The sequence below is a fragment of the Nymphaea colorata genome, chromosome 3, assembly GCF_008831285.2.
Source record: "Nymphaea colorata isolate Beijing-Zhang1983 chromosome 3, ASM883128v2, whole genome shotgun sequence".
Classification (NCBI taxonomy): domain Eukaryota; kingdom Viridiplantae; phylum Streptophyta; class Magnoliopsida; order Nymphaeales; family Nymphaeaceae; genus Nymphaea; species Nymphaea colorata.
Genome location: NC_045140.1, coordinates 16,051,042 through 16,074,153, shown reverse-complemented (window position 1 = coordinate 16,074,153; position 23,112 = coordinate 16,051,042). Strand labels below are relative to the sequence as shown.

The 23,112-nt window shown below is 38.4% G+C and overlaps 1 protein-coding gene and 2 long non-coding RNA genes across 4 annotated transcripts in view; 2 read left to right on the top strand and 1 right to left on the bottom strand.

Moving 5' to 3' along the window:
* Positions 1-10,350, top strand: part of LOC116251007 (uncharacterized) — a 38,447-nt gene extending 28,097 nt beyond the window's left edge. The window contains exons 3-4 of one of the 2 annotated variants that reach the window (XR_007572791.1): positions 9,030-9,151; positions 9,241-10,350. This is a non-coding gene — a long non-coding RNA (uncharacterized LOC116251007). Of the gene's footprint in view, positions 1-9,029 lie in introns of both variants that reach the window. The other variant, XR_007572792.1, reaches the window with a different exon arrangement.
* Positions 1,416-3,972, bottom strand: LOC126409901 (uncharacterized). The gene is made up of 2 exons (XR_007572793.1): positions 3,340-3,972; positions 1,416-2,692 (listed from the first exon to the last, which is right to left on the bottom strand). It is a non-coding gene; the product is annotated as an uncharacterized LOC126409901 (long non-coding RNA).
* Positions 10,351-14,908: 4,558 nt separating the features above from the next.
* Positions 14,909-15,979, top strand: LOC116251139 (ethylene-responsive transcription factor ERF003-like). Its single transcript, XM_050077033.1, has 2 exons — positions 14,909-15,205; positions 15,296-15,979. Exons 1-2 carry the CDS (start codon positions 15,126-15,128, stop codon positions 15,699-15,701), a joined length of 486 nt encoding a protein of 161 aa, XP_049932990.1. The 5' UTR covers positions 14,909-15,125; the 3' UTR covers positions 15,702-15,979.
* The last annotated feature ends 7,133 nt before the right edge of the window (positions 15,980-23,112 follow it).

Genomic DNA, 23,112 nt, shown 5'->3' with positions numbered 1-23,112 from the left:
CCAAATGAACAAATACTGACTTATGAGATTCATATTCAAATGGATTTGTAACATGTAAATTGTAATATACTTCATAAATATCTACACATAAGGTATAACATGTACAAAAAATTGATGGTTAATAAATCCATGTGCATGAATTTTTTTTTTCTTCTGTGCTTCTTTTCAGCAGAAGCAAACAGGTTCTAGTTACAGAGATATCCCATTACAAAATATTTTGCTAACTTAGTACAAGCTGTGAGAACCGCAGAGGCCTTCTCCTCCACCTCTTTTGCCCGGAAACTTCGAAGGTTTCTGTCTACTTATAAAATCTGTGTCCGGTTCCTTCACATTTTTCCTGTGACCTTTCTCAAAATCCTTGGGCACGATCACATACCCACGCATGCGTAATAACGACGTACAACACATGATGTAAAGAATCAGACCGTAACGGCTACTTTCCTCTTACTACGGAAATTAAAATCGCTTGGGGACGTTTGATGGGGAGGAAAGTTCTTTTGGTGGTGGAATAAAATTCAAGTTTAAAAAAAAAAAATCCTCCCCATCAAACGTAGGGCGAGAAAAAGGTCCCGGATGATATTTCCTGAAATATGCCCGTAACTCGTCAGGGCTTCACGTTTTCTCACGAGGCTTGTGCTGTTGCGCCCTGCCAATATTAGCTGGCTAGTTATTTCAGTGGACTAGTTTTTTATTTTCATTTTTTGGTCACCTCAAAGTTTACTGAGGCATACGCCTCTTACAACTTCATGATTTTGCTACAGCACCTAACTAAATTTTAAGTTGGACACAGCGTGATCTGCGTACATCCCTGGCCTTGTAAGTATGTGGTTCCATTCTAGAGAAATCAAGACTTTCTAGTGGGTCAGGCTTGAGTACAGTCGACCCGCTGATTATGGATCCATCTAGGCTGATCTGGCAAACTATAAAAGATATGGTGACTACTAATTGGGATCTGGATTTGGTATGTAGTCTGCACCCTAGTCCGAAATAGTGACAAATATCCAAACACGTTGAACCCATTTTGGATGTACAGGCTAGGATCTTAGTTGACTCCAACCTTCGTTTCCTTTCAATAGACCACGCAGAAGTGTCGATCCCAACTCATTACTTTGGTGGATGTGTTGGTTTCAGTAAATGTCCTTCACATGAAAAAAAGTTCATTTAGTATATGAGCCACATCACAAATGTAACAAAGATATCACAGAAACATGGAAATACATTTGAAGGGAAGTGAGGGTGCAATTGCAAGATTGCATCATCGTTCGATTTTAAAATATCCTTGCAGCATGGTGAAGTCCATGATTGGTGGAAGCAATCTATGCTTTTTCCTGTTTTGTGCTTTTGCGATTTGAAGTTATTTTCTATAAGATTATTTCTCCAATTGGGATTTGAAAGACCCTTTTTTCAGTTCGTAACTGGTGGGACAAGTGTTAGATGGCATTGTTCAAGTTCAAGCTTGGTTGAACATAGATTCTTGTTATTTTTTATCGCTTCTTGTTGCAGGAATAGATTTTACTTTGTTTATCGTAACTGGTGCACTAACATGAAGTCTTTGATTTGGTTCTTTAAGTTTTAATAACCTATCAATCTTACCTTTCTTATTCATGAGGGAAGGAGGTGGATGCTCCTTCTCCTCATTTATTTTGAGTTGCCATGAAAATGGTAATTTCCTCATGAGTGAGGAAAAGGGAAGATGGTAGGAAACGACTCCCTCTTTCTCCTTCAGCCAAAATGTCCCTAAACGATGTCTCAACTTGGTATTTCCAAATTCCAATGATAAAAAGTTGTTGTCGCCCTTGCGATCAAAAGGCACATCATGCCACATTTGAGTTGTTTGTGTTAACATCTATGTGACTACCACGGACTCACCAAGCCACCAAATTGACTTGCTTTTGTGGGGACATAAAGGTAAGACCACTTTTAAGATTTGATTTGGTGAAGTCCATGATTGGTGGAAGCAATCTATGCTTTTTCCTGTTTTGTGCTTTTGCGATTTGAAGTTATTTTCTATAAAAGATTATTTCTCCAATTGGGATTTGAAAGACCCTTTTTTCAGTTCGTAACTGGTGGGACAAGTGTTAGATGGCATTGTTCAAGTTCAAGCTTGGTTGAACATAGATTCTTGTTATTTTTTATCGCTTCTTGTTGCAGGAATAGATTTTACTTTGTTTATCGTAACTGGTGCACTAACATGAAGTCTTTGATTTGGTTCTTTAAGTTTTAATAACCTATCAATCTTACCTTTCTTATTCATGAGGGAAGGAGGTGGATGCTCCTTCTCCTCATTTATTTTGAGTTGCCATGAAAATGGTAATTTCCTCATGAGTGAGGAAAAGGGAAGATGGTAGGAAACGACTCCCTCTTTCTCCTTCAGCCAAAATGTCCCTAAACGATGTCTCAACTTGGTATTTCCAAATTCCAATGATAAAAAGTTGTTGTCGCCCTTGCGATCAAAAGGCACATCATGCCACATTTGAGTTGTTTGTGTTAACATCTATGTGACTACCACGGACTCACCAAGCCACCAAATTGACTTGCTTTTGTGGGGACATAAAGGTAAGACCACTTTTAAGATTTGATTTGGTGAAGTCCATGATTGGTGGAAGCAATCTATGCTTTTTCCTGTTTTGTGCTTTTGCGATTTGAAGTTATTTTCTATAAGATTATTTCTCCAATTGGGATTTGAAAGACCCTTTTTTCAGTTCGTAACTGGTGGGACAAGTGTTAGATGGCATTGTTCAAGTTCAAGCTTGGTTGAACATAGATTCTTGTTATTTTTTATCGCTTCTTGTTGCAGGAATAGATTTTACTTTGTTTATCGTAACTGGTGCACTAACATGAAGTCTTTGATTTGGTTCTTTAAGTTTTAATAACCTATCAATCTTACCTTTCTTATTCATGAGGGAAGGAGGTGGATGCTCCTTCTCCTCATTTATTTTGAGTTGCCATGAAAATGGTAATTTCCTCATGAGTGAGGAAAAGGGAAGATGGTAGGAAACGACTCCCTCTTTCTCCTTCAGCCAAAATGTCCCTAAACGATGTCTCAACTTGGTATTTCCAAATTCCAATGATAAAAAGTTGTTGTCGCCCTTGCGATCAAAAGGCACATCATGCCACATTTGAGTTGTTTGTGTTAACATCTATGTGACTACCACGGACTCACCAAGCCACCAAATTGACTTGCTTTTGTGGGGACATAAAGGTAAGACCACTTTTAAGATTTGATTTGGTGAAGTCCATGATTGGTGGAAGCAATCTATGCTTTTTCCTGTTTTGTGCTTTTGCGATTTGAAGTTATTTTCTATAAAAGATTATTTCTCCAATTGGGATTTGAAAGACCCTTTTTTCAGTTCGTAACTGGTGGGACAAGTGTTAGATGGCATTGTTCAAGTTCAAGCTTGGTTGAACATAGATTCTTGTTATTTTTTATCGCTTCTTGTTGCAGGAATAGATTTTACTTTGTTTATCGTAACTGGTGCACTAACATGAAGTCTTTGATTTGGTTCTTTAAGTTTTAATAACCTATCAATCTTACCTTTCTTATTCATGAGGGAAGGAGGTGGATGCTCCTTCTCCTCATTTATTTTGAGTTGCCATGAAAATGGTAATTTCCTCATGAGTGAGGAAAAGGGAAGATGGTAGGAAACGACTCCCTCTTTCTCCTTCAGCCAAAATGTCCCTAAACGATGTCTCAACTTGGTATTTCCAAATTCCAATGATAAAAAGTTGTTGTCGCCCTTGCGATCAAAAGGCACATCATGCCACATTTGAGTTGTTTGTGTTAACATCTATGTGACTACCACGGACTCACCAAGCCACCAAATTGACTTGCTTTTGTGGGGACATAAAGGTAAGACCACTTTTAAGATTTGATTTGGTGAAGTCCATGATTGGTGCAAGATAGTAGGATTTTTCTGGTATGTTCTCTATTTGCTTGACCTCATGTTAGGTGTGATGATGCGCATGTTTTATGTTACACCCAGATTGCTTGCAATTTGATGTACTTGGTCAAACCCTAATGCAATTGGTGGAATCTTGGGTGAGCCCATGTTCAATGGCCCAATCTATGTTGTTAATCAGATGCTGCGGCACATAGGTGCTGATATCGCAAGATGGGGATCGTGACTCTTTGCATTGAGCCTTAAGTTATGCTCCGTACTAGCCTGATAGAGTACCTTATGATGCTTTATGGAATTGAAAAATGCTCAAAGACATTTGGATGTGCTTTGGTTGGACCAAGAGCGTCATTTTGGAAAAAAATAAATGAAACCCTCTCAAAAAGTCGTTTTACGAAAATCAGGTTTTGTTAAAACTTGGTTTTCTAATTAATTTTTGCAACTTGGTCTCTATGTTTGGGTAACACATAAAACAACATTTGTTGGGTGTTATCCGAACATACTCTAAAATTTTTCCCACTTGTTTCTATATTTGTTATTTACGAAAACCATGAAAATGATTCTTTTCTTGTGCATGTGCGATGTATTGAGTTTTCAATGGCTTTTCATGCACATTTATTCATTAATTATCATTTTCTATGCATGCTATATCTATGTGTTCTTTTCATGCATACATATTTATGAATTATATTGCACGTTATCAATTTTATTTGAATGTGGATATAGTTGTCTGATTTTGAGTTATTGGATCCATAGTTCATGATTTCCATGGATAACTGGGACATTCGCTTTTCAAGTATATTTCAAGACCAATTATGAGTATCCCACCCATCCAATTTAAAATGGGAACTGTCTATTCCATGATTCAACTCAGAACAACCAAATGAACAAATATTGACTTATGAAAATCATATGCAAATGGATTTGTAACATGTAAATTGTAATATACTTCATAAATATCTACACATAAGGTATAACATGTACAACAAATTGATGGTTAATAAATCCATGTGCATGATTTTTTTTTTCTTCTGTGCCTTTTTTCAACAGAAGCAAAGAGGTTCTAGTTACAGAGTTACAAAATATTTTGCTAACTTAGTACAAGCTGTGATAACCGGAGAGACCTCCTGCACCTCTTTTGCCCGAAAACTTCGAGGTTTCTATGTACTTATAAAATCTGTGTCCGGTTCCTTCACATTTGTCCTGGAATAAAAATTCAAGTTAAAAAAAAAAAAAAAAAATTCCTCCCCATCAAACGTAGGACGAAAAAAAGGTCCCGGATGATATTTCCAGAAATATGCCTGTCAGGGCTTCACATTTTCTCGCGAGGCTTGTGCTGTGGCGCGCTTTCCCATCGCTTTTGCATGTGGATATACTCCGAACTAATAAGTTTATGCACGTAAAGTCCTGCCAATATTATCTACCCAGTTATTTTAGTGGACGAGTTTTTTATTTTTATTTTTTCAGTTTTCAAATTAAAAATCATAAAAATGGCTCAGTCCTTGAGTAGGCAAAGAGTCTGCTTTGGGTTGTGGCACGAGGGGCACACTTTAGGGATGCTTGAGGCTTGCGCGCCTCACCCTTGCACTTGGAGGCGTTTTCTAAAAACACCTCAAAGGGCACTGAGGCGTACGCCTCTTACAACTTGAAAGCAAAATGATTTTGCTACAGCACGCAACTAAATTTTAAATTGGACCCAGCCTGATCCTTGTACATTCCTGGCCTTGTAAGTATGAGGTTCCTTTCTTGAAAAATCAAGACTTTCTAGTGGGTCAGGCTTGAGTACAGTCGACCCGCTGATTATGGATCCATTTGGGCTGGTCTGGCAAACGATAAAAGATACATTATTATTATTATCATTATTTTTAAATTGATCTTTATGGTCCATTGAGAGTTAGAATGTGCATTGGGTGTTTTGATATGCCATAGAGCAACATAAGGTGTTTTGGGGATTGAAAACGGAGCAAAAGCTGCTGCTTAATACAAAGGCTCTTGAATCTTGATCTTCGGTGTGCCAACATGCTACAACACCTGCATGTGTTGCAGTGCTTGCACGGGCACCACAACTTGTGCATAACAACATAGAGTGGCTTGGTTTAACCTAGGCTCACCAAAGGTTCTTTAGGGTGTCTTTGGATTTTGACCCAATGCACTGGGTTGCATGCAATTTGGGTGTACTCAGTAACACCTAAGGTCCAAAACTACCTACCGACACAAAATAAAAAACTGTATGGAATATGGACGACTTATTATACGTTTGTTTGTGTGTGTGTATTATTTAAAACACATGTCACGCCTTATATGGTGTTAAATAGGCCATGAGCACGTCGACAAATTTAACTAACTTGGCGCTTCTTTATTATTTTCTTTTGATATGTTTATTTATAATGAGAGGAGGTAGGAGACATTTTTTAATGTCTCTCCTCTTTCTTCATTCAGGAGGAAGTTACCAATTTAAATGGTAACCCTTATCATGAAAGAGGAGAGGAAGATCCATCTCCTTCCATAATGAAATGGTGGTGGGTTGGTGGCGGAGGTTGTTCTTCCTAGTTCCCCCCATCTATTCTCCATCTTCTTTGATGGAGTTGCAATCATCATGAATGGATTGCCATCAAAACCCCAACTCTATCTGACTTCAATTTTTACTATTTCGGATTTTTATCAAAAATGTTGAAAGCATGTTGGAAGACATGTAACAAAAAGATTATATCATCAAAATTGCAAAAAAGGAACATGGAGATACAGTAAAAGTCCATGCACAAAAAAAAAAAAAATCATCTTCATGGTTTTGGTGTATATAACAATGTGTGGGAATTTTTTTTTAATTATTAAATGCATAAATTTTCATGAAAATATAGTGGTTATAAAATCAAATTTGGTATGGATCTAGGATTTGGATTTGTTCCTTTAGGTGTATGATGTATGTGAGTTATTGGATCCATCGAATTTACAAGTGGGATATCTATAATCTGGCTTGTAGATCTAGACCAACTTGTGATCTAATTCATGGTTCTAAAATTCTCGTAGGCCATATTTGATAGTCTTGGATCTCAAATCTGAGGCTGCTTAAAAGGTTTTGCCACGTAAGATCCGTAGTTTGTAAAAATAAGGGAAAACAAGGGATCTTAGTAGCATAGATCTCAAATCCATGCTATATACAAAAACCATAGATTTAGTTTGCCCAGGTTTAGTTATTTGGTATTATGTCGACTCATGATGTCGATTTTAGTGCCCGGATGAGGACTTCTTTTCTTCATTCTTCACCGTTAAGGGAAGTATTAGAGCCTACTAGAAAAAGACAGAATTTGCAAAAGCTTGCAATTAAAACTTTTGTACTTTGATTAACAGTTTTAAATCTGATCTCTATCTTGAAGATTGTAATTGATATATGTTGTAGATGGGTTTCCCAATATCGGGGTTTTTAACTGGGATAGATGCGTACAGGTTGAAGACCCTAATCGTAAAATGCAGATCTGCAAAAATTATGAATAATAAGGATCTTAAAATGAGGATGCAATTTTATATATTTGTCATATCTCTACAAGTTATAGTTGAAAATCATCACTGACTGTATCTGTTGTTGTAATTGCACTTCCCTTGAACGAAGCAAGTCTTCCACTTGCAAATATTAAAATAGTCTGTGTTGGGCAATAAATCTGAAATTGTCGGATTGGGTGGAAAACTGGTTACCTCTAATATAACACAATCATTCGGAACTTACTGAAGAATGCATAGCATGAACATTGAAATACTAGCTTGACAATCAGCTGATCAACAAAAAATTTGCTGCTCTGGTACCATGTGGAAGTTAAAGAAAGATACTCAATGAAACAAAAAATAATGGAGAAGGATGTCAGATATATGTGGTTTGGCTGAAAGTGTTACATTGATGAAAAATGTTTACACATTTTCTTCTGCCATTTCTATGCAACCATTGGTTACATATTCATGCAAGTTAAAGACCAAGATTGAAAAACTTGTCTGTAAGAGATATTGATAACAATGTTAAAGGCAGAAACGAGATACTGTGTTTCAGATTTATGAAAATTAATTGAAAATCTTCATTGAGATGCTTGTTCTGACATAACGTGTTGATTCTTCATGCAGTCAATCATGGCTACTAATTTAACGTGCTCTCTCTCTCTCTCTCTGTGTGTGTGAAATGCTTGTGCCATTTGATAGATGAAGTAAAGGGTAACAGGAATCCATGTACTTATTGTAAAGGGTACTGCCTCTAATGGATTGAGAACTTTACCTACAATATATGTTTCTAAGAGTTGGGGTTTATTTATTCCTTTCATAGTCCTTTCTTTTCTCACAGCAAGCACCAGCAACATTATATCAGCTGTTGGAGTTGCAATGCATATATTTCCAGACTTCTAACTGAATATGTTGTCCTGTTGAGCTTTCAGTGAATCAGATTGGTGGCTCTGTATTTTTGGCTTTTATTAGGGCAAAAATTTGTAGTCAACTTTTGTCAATTTGAAAATTATGTCGAGGTTGCAGCTCCATCAAAGCCATGGGACTGTTTGGTTTGGGAGCTGATCATGATTTCTCAAGCATGGTCTCTAGATATGGCTAGATTGATGTGATAAATTGCAAATGGACGCCACTTTCTTACCTTGCTTATGCATTTGATACTAAAGTTGCCGTAGACTTTATGATGGACATAGAACATGCATTGTATATCTGAGACATGAGTGCACTGTGTTCTATGAAGTAGGTCCAAAACAGCGAATGTGTGTGTGCGTGTGCGTGGGGGGGGGGAGAGAGGAGAGTGGGGTGAGAGAGAGAGAGCACGTCTTAGATATAGAAAGTTTGGAGGCCTGTGATTTTCTGGATTCATGGCTTTATTAGATTGTAATCCATTCTCCAGATTGAGCAACAAACATGGAATTTCAAACTAGATCTGTTAGTCAGCCTTGATTTAATTGAGAAAGTGCCTCCAAGAGGAGAGGCTAGTACTAACTGATCTGGAACAAGTTCCATCACTCTCAAGAACTCCTTTTAGCTGTATAGGATAAGCACCCTATTCAATGAAAAGTTAAAAACATAGAGCATCTCTTGTGCTAGCCAATGCTGTCTTTGTCTAACAAGTGATAGTCATCTCATCCATTTGTTCATCTCTTGCAGCCTTGATGGAAACCTTTGGACTGAAATAGTTAGGTCCTTCAACCAAGTGACGGTGCCTCAACTTCAATCGAGCAACTTCGATGGAGGGACCATAATTTTAACTCAAAGGTGATTTATAACAGGTGACTTTTTTCCAGGCAGTACTATCAAGTATTTGGAAAATAGTTCATAGTAAAACTCAGTTGAGCTTGAAAGATATGATTCAAAGCAGGATTTCCATAACTGGAGAACTGGTTGAAGGTCATTTGTGCATTTTCTCTTCAAAGTGGAGACTGGACTATTGCGCTAGAGATGAAAAAGGTTGGTTTAGAGAACTGGGCTGCTTCTCCTTTGCATTCAGAATTGAAGATAAAGCGTGAGCAGGATGGCAAGAGAGTAAACCATGTTCAGGCAGGAGCTCAGTTTAGTGTTCAAGAAGGTACCATGCTGTTTATAACCAAGCAATCTTTTGGGAGGCCTTGGATATGTTTCAGTGATTCTGAATCAAACTGTATTACATCTATACATGTTTAGTAGAATTGGTTCACCATAAAAGAAAGAAAGCTAGCTAGCTGTATAATTGCATAGTTCTTTGATTGGATTTTGGTGGAAAGGCAGGCCTCTATGTTGAAGGTCTTACAATGATTTTTTTGTGACTGAAAATGTAAACTCTTAGATACTATTAGTAACTTTTTTTGTGGTTATATATTTGAAGTTTATAAGTTCTAATACACAGTAAGGGCAAAAAAAAAAAAAAAATTCTACTTGGAATATAGTTGAGCACTTCACTAGCGCACAAGGCCTCTGTTCATTTGAGGAAGCTTGAGAGCTTTACAGAATTACCTTATGAAACGTTCCAATCTTCCATCCGTAAAAGCTGGATTTACTTCTTGGTAGGCTTAGAGGACCTGAAGGTTTTAGTGACAGGAGCCGAGCGGATTACTTGTGGATGACGGGGGTAAGTGCTGCTGGCCCAGCCGCAACAATGTTGTCATTTGAACGATTAGTGATCCAACTACAAAAAGGCAATCTAGCTGACCGACTTTCTTGCTGATTCTCTGTTTTACTGCCGTCATGATGCCAACTACCTCATGATTTTAAGAAACGCAGCGAGTTTCTGGTTTTCAGATGCTGCAATTTATATGACAGGTTTTACTTCTTTAGGCAAGTGATACTTTTTTTGACTGCAGCCTAAAGATTTGCACTTTTTGATGTCTTTTCTTTTTCAATAACAAGCGATCTTTCAAGGGGAAAGCCCTTGGTGAGTCTCTCCACAGAGCTTGTCTCTTCACTTGTGAGGACTACTCTATGAAATGCTCAGACAACGGATCCGTCTCTTCAACTTGACATCTTTACGTGAACATGCATATACATTGTACACTTATCTCGCGATCCCAAAAAAAAAAAACCACAGGTACCTTTCTGGATGCGTTTGTCTACGGTGCCGTTTTCAACTTGTCTCTTTGTGCAAACCTCCCCAGTGCCCCTACCATAGCTAGATTCAATTTTCTTTGCATGAATTTCGTATACAGAGGATGTGGCCATGTTATCCAGGCCATACCGGTTTACTTGTACGCCCTTTAATCCATCTTACAAACGGCCAGAAACTGAGGTCAGCATCTCTTTGGGCCCGACGCGTGGGCTGATTTCATGCTCCTAATGCCATGTGATGTGTCGGTGGGTATTGGATTTTGTCTCCTGTGCATTGCCTCATTTGGAACTCACTGTCTGCAGCGATGATCCCCAGTGCACTCCGCGCTTGGGCCCATATGCCTCCAAGAAACGCGTTTTTGTGTATGCATTGGATTCTCTTGTTGCACATGAAGGAAGTTCTCTTGCTGCGTTCTATATAAGAACTTACAAAACCAACACAGTTGAACTTCTTTTTGGTGTTATCTGAACTTGGTCAAATCTTCTTTGCAAATTGGATTTGGGTCTAGAACATCAAAAGATTAACATTTTGAGATGTTGGTCCTTAGTGGGCAGCGACCAATGTGGTTTCAGGTGCCGGGTTTCTCTTGATCATGCTCATAAGTGCCCCTAATCAGAAGATGGAAAATGAAAGAAAGCATGCTTTACGAACCTTTCTTTTCTAATCACAAAAAAGGCAAAACCAGAAAAGATTTCTGTAACTTTGTTAGAATTCAATGAACAAAGCGCAGGGGCACATGTTTAGAAGTGCCTTCCCGTATTTTATAATTATGGGATTGCAAGGTTTCATACGCTCTGTGCCTTCCGCTTAAGATATCGTTTATGATTTATGGAAACGGTGCCCACAGAGTATCCGTGTGCATGTAGCTTACCTACTGAGCGACCTAATGGAATCTAATATTGTTTATTACGGTCACTTATTCTTCCAAATGATAGCTGAAATGTTTATTAACATGAGTTAATGGTAACATGCTTATTGTTCAGGACATTCAGGTTTCTTTACAGTATGGTCTATTTAAAAATCAAGCCACGGTGAGATGCTTCATTTTGGGCAATAATACAAAGAGGAAGTTGTTCCCCAATGAAAGCTCCTTATACTCGTGGCTTAACCAGGTGGTTGACTCTAGGCTTTCGAGTCGAAAGCGGTTAAACGTTCAATACCTAAACTCTGTGTTATCCCAACATGGTGGGAGTGAATTGAAAGCTACGCTATTATAAGGGCGTCAGAAAAACCAAAGCAGTGGTTTTCCTTGTAAAGGAACAGAAAGAGCTCTTTGGACCTGGTTAAGGGATTGGAGTTTAAGACGAATAAAGGGGAGAGTTCAATAGCCGAGTCCTTGGCATAGGCTGATAGGAACCTGACTGAACACAACTTGGTTAAAGCAACGAAAAACAAGGGAATGCTTCGAAGGAATCCTCTCCAACTTGCGCACTTGGAGACAGGTAACTGGGGCAGCTTGATTTAAGAAGATGCAGTTTGGTTTTGATTTGTTTCAGTGATGATTGCTTGGGGGGGACCAAAAATAGGGGAAATTAATTAACAAAACTATATGTAAATAGATTGATGTCAGTGGTTAAGGGGATTTTTGGCCTCACATGGAACATGACCATGTTCATGAGAGTGGCCCTTATGTTGTCAGAACCATAACAACTCCAATGAAACGCTCAACCTTTTGCTGTTCAAAAGGAAAAAAAAAAAAACCGGAAGAAGACCAATGATTTCATGAATAGCTCCTGAGAGGCACCACCAATTGCTGCGGCGGTTTCGTGGACGTGATTGGCATGATGTGAACAAGACTTTGGTCAAAGTTTTTCAGATTGGTGAAAAATTCTGCGAGGCCCCATGTCGCTGCCAAATTGGCATTCTAGATAAGAGATAATTGCTGCCAACATATTGGTCTTTTGATTGTGTATGGGCATCCGACATACAAAACGACCGAAAATTTTTCATTTACGTTCTACAAGGGGTGCGTGTGTGGAAGGAAATGACCTTTTAATTAATGACCTTTAAAGACATTTGTTTTTTTAGTGGATGGAAGGAAAAGTTGTTGCCTGAATCTTCATGGCTGTTTCCGGTGCTTTGACATGATGAGTTTGCTATGCTTCGATCGATACTTTTTTTTTTTTTTGGCAGAACAAAGAGTTGATGCCATGAAAGTTTGAAATGGAAGATGATTGTTTACCAGCCCCTGCCCCGTTATTGCACCAATCCCCCTCGGGGAGCTTTAATGACAAATGTTGCTGCAAAAGATTCATTGAATTGGTTCATAGGTCTTCATATGTCAAGATCAGTAGCAAAAGCTCGAATTGCTACTTTTATATGAACTCGAATATGTTCATCAACAGTTTTCCTTGTGTTGTGTTTTATGAAAAAGCACATACGGTGTAAGGCACAGGTAGAGTATATTGTGCTCGAGAATGGTAGGTGTGTTTTGCAGCTTGTCAAATTTGATCGGTTATCTCCCACAGACTCGGGTTTGCAGAAAGAAATGACGCGGCAATGGAAGTGATGTTGATCGTTGAAAAACAAAGGAGAAAGTGTGGGCAAGGAAGAGCATTTCATGTGGGCTGAAGATGGGTGCATGTGTTCATGTTGAGTTCCCAAGCTTATTCTTCATTAAAAAATTGGCTTTTATTTTGAGAAGCTTTGACAGGAATTGGAGCTTCTGCCCTTGGCTCCACGTGGGATCTGCTGACATGAAGAATACTATATTCATTTTCCTCCCCTAATAACTATAAGGAACGATAGCTTTATCATTCATTGAGCTTCTATTCAACCATTAAAACCAAAAGGAAGGGACAAAAATAACATGGGTTAGACATCAGCTTTGGAATTCTAGCCAATATACGTAGTATCACCCTGACCCATTCACTGCTGTAATTGTTTTAAGTCCTTGGAAGTTGCACAATAAGTTTCTGCTTTAGAACAAAACATTTTGTTAAGTAACAGCAAACTGCAAACAGCAGCTTCGGCAAGGAAGAATAGAAATTATAATTGTGATGAGTCGTGTTACCAAGTATCACAAAATTTCAGCACAGTGTCCTCAAAATCTTGAGAAGGCTCCAAACTACTGGCATCCAAGATTTTACTCCATGCTGGTTGAGCTCCTGAGGTACTTAAATTCGTATACCTTTGGAGGGCTACATCGAACCAGCATCCACCATGTGTATTGCAACATGTGCCGCAGACACATAGGCCCAGCCCACCTGACAAGAAGTGGCAAGGCACATGACAGGTGCTGGTTGAACCAGAGCTTCAAACAATGGTTGAACTTGAATACTTGGTCCACCTTCATGGCACAGCAGCCTGGGTAGGGCTAGACTGCATTTATGACATACCAAATAGTTACCAGGCAACTTGAATATATGTCAAACGGTTTGTGGCTCAATCAAGGGCAGGATTGGTGATGGCAGTCATTGGTCTGGTTTCTGGTCACTTATGCACCCTATTTCTTAAGCATCTTCCTTGTTTCAACTGTTAGAAGGGTGGCGCAGTAAATAGCGATCAAGATGGAGCAGGATGTGAAACACCAGGGTTTCTGGGTCAGTCCGTCACTCAAAATCCATCATCTATATATATTTTGGATGAGCCAGAGGTTAACAATCCACGGTTGGTAAAAAAAAGGCCAGAAAGCCCTCCATTCCCCTTGCCTCTGGGGTCCGGTGTTGTTTTGGCAGCAACGATAGGAACGGTGCACACTTCAATTTTGAATGTAGAGCCGGGTGCCATATGCTCAGGCACTGTACTCCCAGGCGCTCATAATGCAATCAAGGAACACGCTAAATCTATATATCACTGTCGTCATGATGATCAACATTTATCATCCACTGTTATTCTCATTACCAATATTGATAGGAGAACAGAACCAGAGAAGATTCGAGGGTCTTAAATTAGCGTTTTGCTGATGTTTCCTGGCCAGAAGCAGACGGTCCATGCCCCCTCTCCTCTGCTAACTTTTTCCAAGGTCTAAATTTTCAACAGATAAATGACTAAAAAAAGGCAACATGCATTAAAGGCATCGTAGCCCCCATATTAACTCATGCTACACTTCCACATGGTGAAAACAAATGAGTTGGGCCCCAAGAATAAATGCTTCCATATTTGTCAATGCTACCCTTCTCAACATAAAATCTCCCAAGGCGGTGCCGTTATCCGGTAGCCCATACTGAAGAGAGGCGTCAAACCGATGACTAAGACCACTGTGGTTGATCTCCTGTACTCAATCTTAAAGGAATGATCAAGTTATCCGGTAGCCCATACTGAAGAGAGGCGTCAAACAGATGACTAAGATCACTGTGGTTGATCTCCTGTATTGAATCTTATAAAGGAATGATCAACGGACCCACTTTACTGTAGAAGCGCTTGTCTTTTAGGACTCTGAATTTGGTTCACATCAGTTCTTGGAGAAAGCCTTAGTGGGTCGCCATTGATGGTCTGAGTTCAGGGCATATCTGTGAAAGGTATTTCTGTCATTTTGGACACATGGACAGTTATATCAGTTTGAAAAATGGGATTTTTTAACAAGGCGGTGCCCAGCTTTGTAAAGAGAATCTCAACTTCTCGCCTACAAAAGGCTCACTCTCGCCCCCCGCCCCACACCACTGCATTCAGGTCTCCCTGCCTTAGAAGAAAGCAGAAACAGAGAAAACCAAACAGAAAGAGCTCTTTGAAGTCAAGTTTCATCCATGGCAAGGCAACAGAGGTTCAAAGGTGTAAGGCAGAGGCACTGGGGCTCTTGGGTATCTGAGATCAGACACCCTTTGCTGTAAGTCCTTCAACCCCTTCTGCACAAAAATGCAGTAACTTTGAGCGCATGTGAACGAATTGCTGAGTTATCTTCTTCTTCTAATTGCAGGAAGACAAGAATCTGGCTTGGAACTTTCGAGACGGCGGAGGACGCTGCGAGAGCTTATGATGAAGCGGCTCGTCTGATGTCAGGCCCTCTGGCTCGAACAAACTTCCCACCGGATCCAAATTCTTCTGGCCCAAGCGCGTTCTCGGCAAGCATAACAGCAAAGCTGCAGAAGTGCTATCTTGCGAGTCAGAACCGGCAGAAGGTCGGGAACGGGCGCCGCGAAGGGGTCGCCGAACCACACGGGGTCAATGGGGATGAAGGCAGTGGGAAGGAGATAGCGCTTGAGAATTATGAAAATTTGGATGATGAGGACATTGAACAGATGATACAGGAGCTGCTCTATTACGGGTCAATGGAGATTTCCTCTTCTTATTGCTCCTCCTCCTCTTCCATTTCAGAGAATTAGCTGCTTAGACTTTCAGGCATGCATTATTGCAGCTGAAGTAGTTACTCTGCGTACAGTCATATTCTATGTTATGTGTTAGTTGTAAAAGAAAACGCTAGGTGCATGGATGTTAGTCATTTTCATGCTAGTTTGAACTGTTTCAAACCGAACCCATATCCACTCTGTGAGTGAGCGGAGATGGGTATCAGAGTTTGTGAAGGTCGGTCGTCTCTGTTTTCTCTATACGATCGAGTCCGACTCGTATAGGATCGAAATTAAAGAAATCAAGATTGTTATCATTGTCTTTCTTCATCTGTACATCTGCCTCACAGAAGGATGAGAGAGAGAGAGAGAGAGTTCCACTGTCACTTGGCCTTTCCGCTTGAATGCTTTGAGCGTTACAGTGCGCCTGGTTTGAATGGATGTTTCTTCCACTGCTGAACTTTATTGGCGGTTTAGGCTTAACATGACAGTTTCTGGTGTGAACATACAGAGAGAGAGAGAGAGAGAGAGAGGGAGTAACGGCCAAACGCATTAAAACTTAGAGAAAATGGGGCCAAAGACTGCAGATATGATCCTGTTTTTTATATTATTTTCTAACTAAAATCGAGCAGAAGGAAGTTGAGTCTGGGGAATGATAAATATGATATTCGCCAATTAATTTTCTTGACTGGACTGGACTTGATTTCTTTCTTTTTTTTTTTTACCGACAGTCAAAATCAGTATAATAACAGTGGATAGGCCATGTGCCGATATTTTTGGCACATTAAATCTTCACATGCAGGTTGTCATGGCCTCTCTCTCCTAAGCAAGACCCCCCCTAAAGAAGCTTCAGTAAGCTAAGCTATGTAGTACTCTTCATCATTTTTGAAACTCCAGTACCAATTGTTTAGTTTTATCGACTGAAAACAACAGCAAATTCAGAGGCAAAGTGTGAAAAAGAATAAGAAAAAACAACTTTTCCCCATGCTAAACAATGATAACCAGAAGCCCTTTATTTTATTACTGAAGCTCTTTATCATCATCACTGCAATGACTTGTCCCATCTATACGAGGTCCCTTATTATATGAGCAGCATTCTTAGTTTTCAAGGTCTTTTCTTTTGCACCTTGCGCCTGGACATACAAAGGATTGTTCACATTCTCTTCCTATTTTGAGTTCCGTCTAATCATGGCAACCCTATGCATTGCATCGAGCATACGTGCTTAAGAGTAAATACACCGCTTAATGTACTGCTGGGAGGTTGAAAGATTTCGTCGTCCAAACCTGGATGGAGAAGTCCACATATCTTCTCTCTCTCTCTCTCTTTATATATATATATATATATATATGTAAGACCAAACTTGAAAAGGGAAAGTGAAGAAATGCAGCTATAGTGGATGTCAGACTGGTAGGGGCTATTTCTGAAAGTTAAAAAAAAAGAAAGTCACTGTGGGCCATGCAGAAAAGAAAATGCAAATTTACTTTTGACATGTTTTGATTTGTCTTTTTGTATCTTACATTGCAAAACCATTTGTGTCGATTCTTGGGGGTGCTGTGGTTTTGAGGTCTCTGGGAAAACAGTAATTCAGGTTTGGCTGAAAGTTAGAAGACGTGTTGGTCACATGAGGGGGGATGGGCACCATTGAAGCAAAATTTAACAAGTAAGAGTTTCATGAGGGCGATGTCAGTATTTCCAAAAATCCAAAGCTTGGATGGAGCTACCTGACAAGGGAAAGATCCATATCTGATCCACCGAGAGCATTATTGGCTTAGAAAATGAGTCCCATCAAATCCGGACCTCCCCGCGTTGAACTTTTGTCTATCGGCACAGTGACTTTGAACCAGGATGACTGATGCCCTCCTGTTAAACCATTTGTGGATCTGCTTCACGAACAGGAGGAAAATCTTAATAGAAGTCTATTTGGATTTGGATTTTGTTCTCCAACATATCTAAGGTAACGTTTGAATGCCTGGAACTAAATACCAGGTACATTTTTTTCGTAGAATTTTTGTTCTACCCTTCATTTATCCTATTTGTTCGATTCCAATGAACCTTTCTTCTAAGCATCGAGAAGTTAACAGACAAAAAATTTCTTCCCAGTATTACAGTTCCACCTGTTTCTGAAGAATTTTGTTAGTACTAAAGTTCCATAATGGCTCCAAAACTTCTTCCACTAAAGTTCCGTGTTTGTCTGTAGTTGGAACTTTCCACTGAGTTTGAACTAAAGTTTCATTTCTACAGTGAAGTTTCATGCACTTAAACAGGTCCTTAGAGAAAGACTCCCAACATAAACTTTTCCGATCGATCACATTTTTGATCTGTATTATGCATGAGATTCCACAGGTCTCATTCCCTGAGTCTCTTAGGCGAGGATGCCAAGATTCATTGACAAGATCCGCTCTTTTTTATCACTTACCTGGAATTTGACTACCAGGAATAATAAATCTGCTGATTGAATCTGATTTCTGTTGCATGGTTTAGGCTCAGAGCAAAAGCAGTCAAAGCCAATGATAGCAATGGTGGATTTCATCAAGCTTGAAGTGCTCGCCACAATGATTTTTTTTGGAGGCCACTTGTTGCTGGCAAAGTCAAAAGTTCAGCATGATGCAAATATCAAATCAATTTCACGTCATTTTACACATGCAGTCTCGATGGTAAAGCTCCATTCTATGTCACAGAGGTTCATTGGTTGCAGAGTTTTGATCCTCTCATTAAAATAAAAAGCCCTAGCTTATTATTGAATCATTAATGCCAATAATTTCCTGTGGAAATATTAAAAGGTAACGAAGATAATAAAATAATGATGCCATTCATGTCAGCGCCCTTAATGGTGGTTGTCCAAAATACCAAAAAAAAAAAAAAAAGGAAGAAGAAGCATAATATGATTCTTTTCCATGTTCCTTATAATAAAAGCAAGCATCATCTACATTTATAATTCTTGTCTAATCGAGTCGCTTATTGAAAATCGCAACTGCGACTGTTCGTGACCTGAACAGAAGGTCCCCATATAAGAACATGATTCAGATACACATTAACAAGGTGTTGATCAACTGAACTTGGATAAACTGGCATGCTCAGTGGGTTGGCTCTGGCTTCACAGGATTCATGAGAATCAAAAAGCTTACAGCTTTAGAGATGGTAGTGGCACCCAAGTGGCCTTCACCATGACAGGTTGTGTTGCAGTAGAATGATTGGTGGCTCTTTAACAAAGATAAGGGTATGATGCCGCTGGATTTGATCAGGTTCCAATGGTAGTTCTTCAGTACTCATTAGCTGCCTTACTAAAGATAAAGCTTGGGGTTGTGCTAGGCCCAAAGATTTGTTGGGGGAAAGGAGGCTCATGATTTTCCCAAGCATTGGGGTTGCTAAAAGACACACCCATCAAAGCCACTGCCTACACTCTAGGGATGAAGTAATTGATTCATTTAGCATTCGTCGACTTTCTCTCCCTCTCTATACAGAAAACACATGCAGAAACAATGTTTTGCCGAAACACAGACTGCATTCTTCCTTCCAAAAGTTCTTTAAAGAAAATATTGCAAATAAATTCTCGGTATTTTACTTGGTTGAAGGCACACCATATGTTGTTTGGAAGAATAATGATCGAACATATTATATCACAAGAAAAATTTGACAAGGAAGCATTTATTTGCCATGAATAAGGAAAATAACGTTTAACGTATGTAAATAGCAATGCATTGGTATTCATTATAACCAACCGTGAATACAGAGTAGGAAGATCTTTGTAGACGAAATTCATTGGGTTGATTGCTGATTCATGGCAGGAGACAGCGTTGCAGAGCAAACAGCCAGAGCAGGAACTGGTGATGGCAAATAAAATCTAAAAAAAACAAGTCGAGAACAGGACCCGACCTGCCTAAGAGGTTAGATTTAAGACCAGGAGTTGCTCAGTACCAGGTAGCAACTATTTTATTTATTGTTTGGAACTTGCCTCCAGTCATCCGAGGCACCCACAAGCATGTCACTGCTAGTCACTATTGTTCCTTTGGCTGTTTCTGTTATTCAAAAAAAAAAAAAAATTGAATACTGTAAAATGAACTATAGATAGAAGAAGGGTTGGGTGGAGGGTTCGACCTTCTATTGGGTAGTGAGAAATCCCACTGACTCGAAAAGGAACCATATCAGACTTTCTTGCCTTAAAGGGGTATGAAATGTAGTGTTTGTGAAATCCGTTGTATTCCTGTTACCAAATGTTTCTTAAAGGGGTGTTTGATAATATGAATAGGAACATAATGTTTTATAAATTTATCCCAAATATTGAGATCAATTTATAGAACACTAAAATGCATTGTACCATCGATATGCTCTAATTTTAAAGACATTCATGAAACACTGTTAGTATTCATGTTGTCAAACATCCTTTAATGGAATATTAAGAACAGTGACCAGGCCAAGGGTGGGCTTGTCGGCAGTTGCTCACATCGACCTACACAATTTAGTTTATTTATATATTAGTGTTCTTACATAACTTAATTTATTACATATAGGTGCCTCTTAAATTTGAAACTTTTTACGTGATTTCAAATTTGGCATTATCTATTAATGCTCCTCAAGCCACAAATTTTTGGCTCGCTATTGATCGAGAGTGGCCAGCGAACATAAAGAGGAGAATGTAAAGCTGGTCGAAAGTCAAAGACCCTGAATTAAGTTCAAATTTTGTTGTGTTCTTTTTTTAAACGAATTAAAATACTAACTAATGACCATCCGTTAACATGCCTATGACTCATTGCCTCACCCATAACACTAATTCCAAATAAGAACATATCTTTGAGGCAGAACAAGTTATTTATTATAGCATTTTACCACCCAAGTCGCCCTCATCTTTTAGGAGCCCGTTCAAAATTTTCATAAAATTAATCAACTTAAGAGGAAATGTCATGATATTTGTGTGCCTCAAAATTTAGCATGTTGTTCTCTATAAACTTTTCTCATCCTTTTTCAAAATCTGACTTTTGAAATGATCATAAATACGATCTTCTTTCACGCTCATTTCTGTTCATACTTCATTTGGAAGTAAAATGGTCAGCAGTAATTATCATAGATTTTCCTCTACACCATTCCCTTTGTTTATCTTGAATTGGGTTTTTTTTTTTTTAATTCAGTACTTCATTTCACTTTTTTTGTGCATTAGTATCTTTTCACATATTTGCACCCACATTTTCCTCTCTTTCTTCCTTTTTATTTTTTCATTAGAGATATTATTCATATATTTTCTTGCGTACTCAGATCTCACTTCAATAACATGAATACATAAACCAATGATAAATTACCTTTCACATTTCTTTTTTTTCTCAGTAACTATTTGTTTACCCAAACTGATTTTATTTTCTGTTACACTACTTATTTTTCATACTTCCTCTTTCAAACTCCTCCCTTTTCGTTTATTTATTTCCAGTGGAGATTTTTTAAATTCCACTACTTTTTCTTTTCTACCGTGGACTACTCTCCAGCTCAGAAAATATTTCAATTTAATTTTTGGATTATTTATTGGGTACTCATAAAATATTACTAGATCGCCGATTAGTGGTGAAGTACCTGCACACGCAAAAAAAAAAAAATCAAGGTATTTTTTGTGTAACTAAAAAAAAAGATTGTTTAAACAAATTATACTTTAAAATATTAAGTTTTTCTTATTTTTCTTTTAGAGTTTGCACCTTGTAAAGTCGAAATCAGTAGTTAAATATTTTAGTTACGTACTTTTGTAGCGTGTATTTGCACATTTTTGTCTTAGGACACATGAACCTCCCACTCTTTTCTTTTGAAGAATTTTCGGAAACTCATCTATGGAATTGGTAACAATAAAAAATACACTTAAAATTTTCTGTGGTCAACCAAAGGACTTACAAATTTATTTTTAAAAAACCAATTGTTAAATCAATAGAGAATTTTCGCATTTTACCTTTTAAAGTCAATATAAAAAATAAGCCTAATTTTGTTAATACAATATAATCTTTCTTTTGGAAAGCTTTCGTTTTTCTGTCATATAACTAATAAACTTAAAATTTGTCCCCATTAAAGGAATTTCGGTGTTCCAATCATGATAGCTCGGACACCATCAAACATGAAACAGTTTTAACTGTTACTGCTCGAGGAAGACTTGTAGCATACAAAGTGAAGGGCGACGAGAAAATGTTTCAAATACGAAGTCATGACTCCGTCAAACGGAAATCAGGAACGGAAAGTTCCGGTTGAGATTTTGTTACACTGTCCTAACCAATTCTCAGTCGCCAAAGGAAAACTTCTTCCATGATGACTTCTTCATGGGGTGAGCAAGATGAGTATTTCATACAAACCCTCACTTTTGGCTCATTCACTCCCTTACCATATATGCGTTTAGTGTTATTATGCTTACCGGTGGTGGTCATTCCTCTTTCACTTCTTTCTCCCCGCTTTCTTTTGCAACACAAATGTGATTTTGACGTGAATAGTGACTGCCTATTAGCCTCCACTCTATCTATTATACTTAAGACCAAAGCCAAAAAATTTTCATGAGGCAGACCAAATTAAAGTTTCTAAATTTTGATTAGGGCCGAAATATCATTTTTCAAAATTTTTATATAGAACAAGTGAATTTTTTTAAATTTACATGTAATTTTTTTTTAAAGAAAATGGGCCCATGCGAGCCCTACCTTACTTTGCCCCTGATTACACCCATCTCATTAAGGATAGTTAATGATCATGCAGTTGTGGTGTGACGTAGTCAGACATGGCAAATGCTATGTTGGAAGCCAACAATGAATGTGACCCTAGTTGGATGTCTTCCCCAACAATTTTTTTAAGCTAATTGAGACGTGGTTAAAGAAAGTATCATAGAGTTTGGAAAATGGCATATTATTTATTTGCAGATATAGATAAAGCCAATATTCAAGAGATCGGTTGTTTATTTTGGTACTCGGAGAAAGCCTGACCCAAACTAAACTTGGCGGATGCAATCAAGATTGCTAACTTGCAGTGATGGAGGCACATATAGGCTAGTGTGGGCCTATGCCCACACCCGCCCACATAAGTTTGAATATTTTTACATTGATACCTCATGATTCTTTCATTATGTATATATGACTGCCCTTAAAAAAAATTTTTGATGCATTAACAATGCCCCTCAACTAAACATTTCTAGCTCTGCCGCTGTTAATAACTTGGGGAGATGGTGAAGAAATGAAGAAGAAGTGCTAAATTCTTTGCTACCATGTAGTCATGGAAGTCGAGGAATGAATGTAAATTTAAGAAGCAATAGGATCTCCATTGAAGCCATGTAGTCAAAACGCTTTTAATAAAGGTATTTCAAAGACGGAGGTATGGTTTTTATAAAATTTTCTTTGTAGATTCAACCGATTTTATCAATTTGTGCGAAAAACGTTCTCACTCAAACAATAGATAGATTTAAACAACAATCTTTTTCTTGGCTGCTAGAAATTTTCCTTAGGGTAG

Excerpts from the sequence above, each read along its gene's own strand:
- LOC116251139 (XM_050077033.1), top strand. The coding sequence starts at position 15,126 with ATGGCAAGGCAACAGAGGTTCAAAGGTGTAAGGCAGAGGCACTGGGGC. Across the intron at positions 15,206-15,295 it reads GAGATCAGACACCCTTTGCT|GAAGACAAGAATCTGGCTTG; the intron begins GTAAGTCCTTCA and ends TTCTAATTGCAG.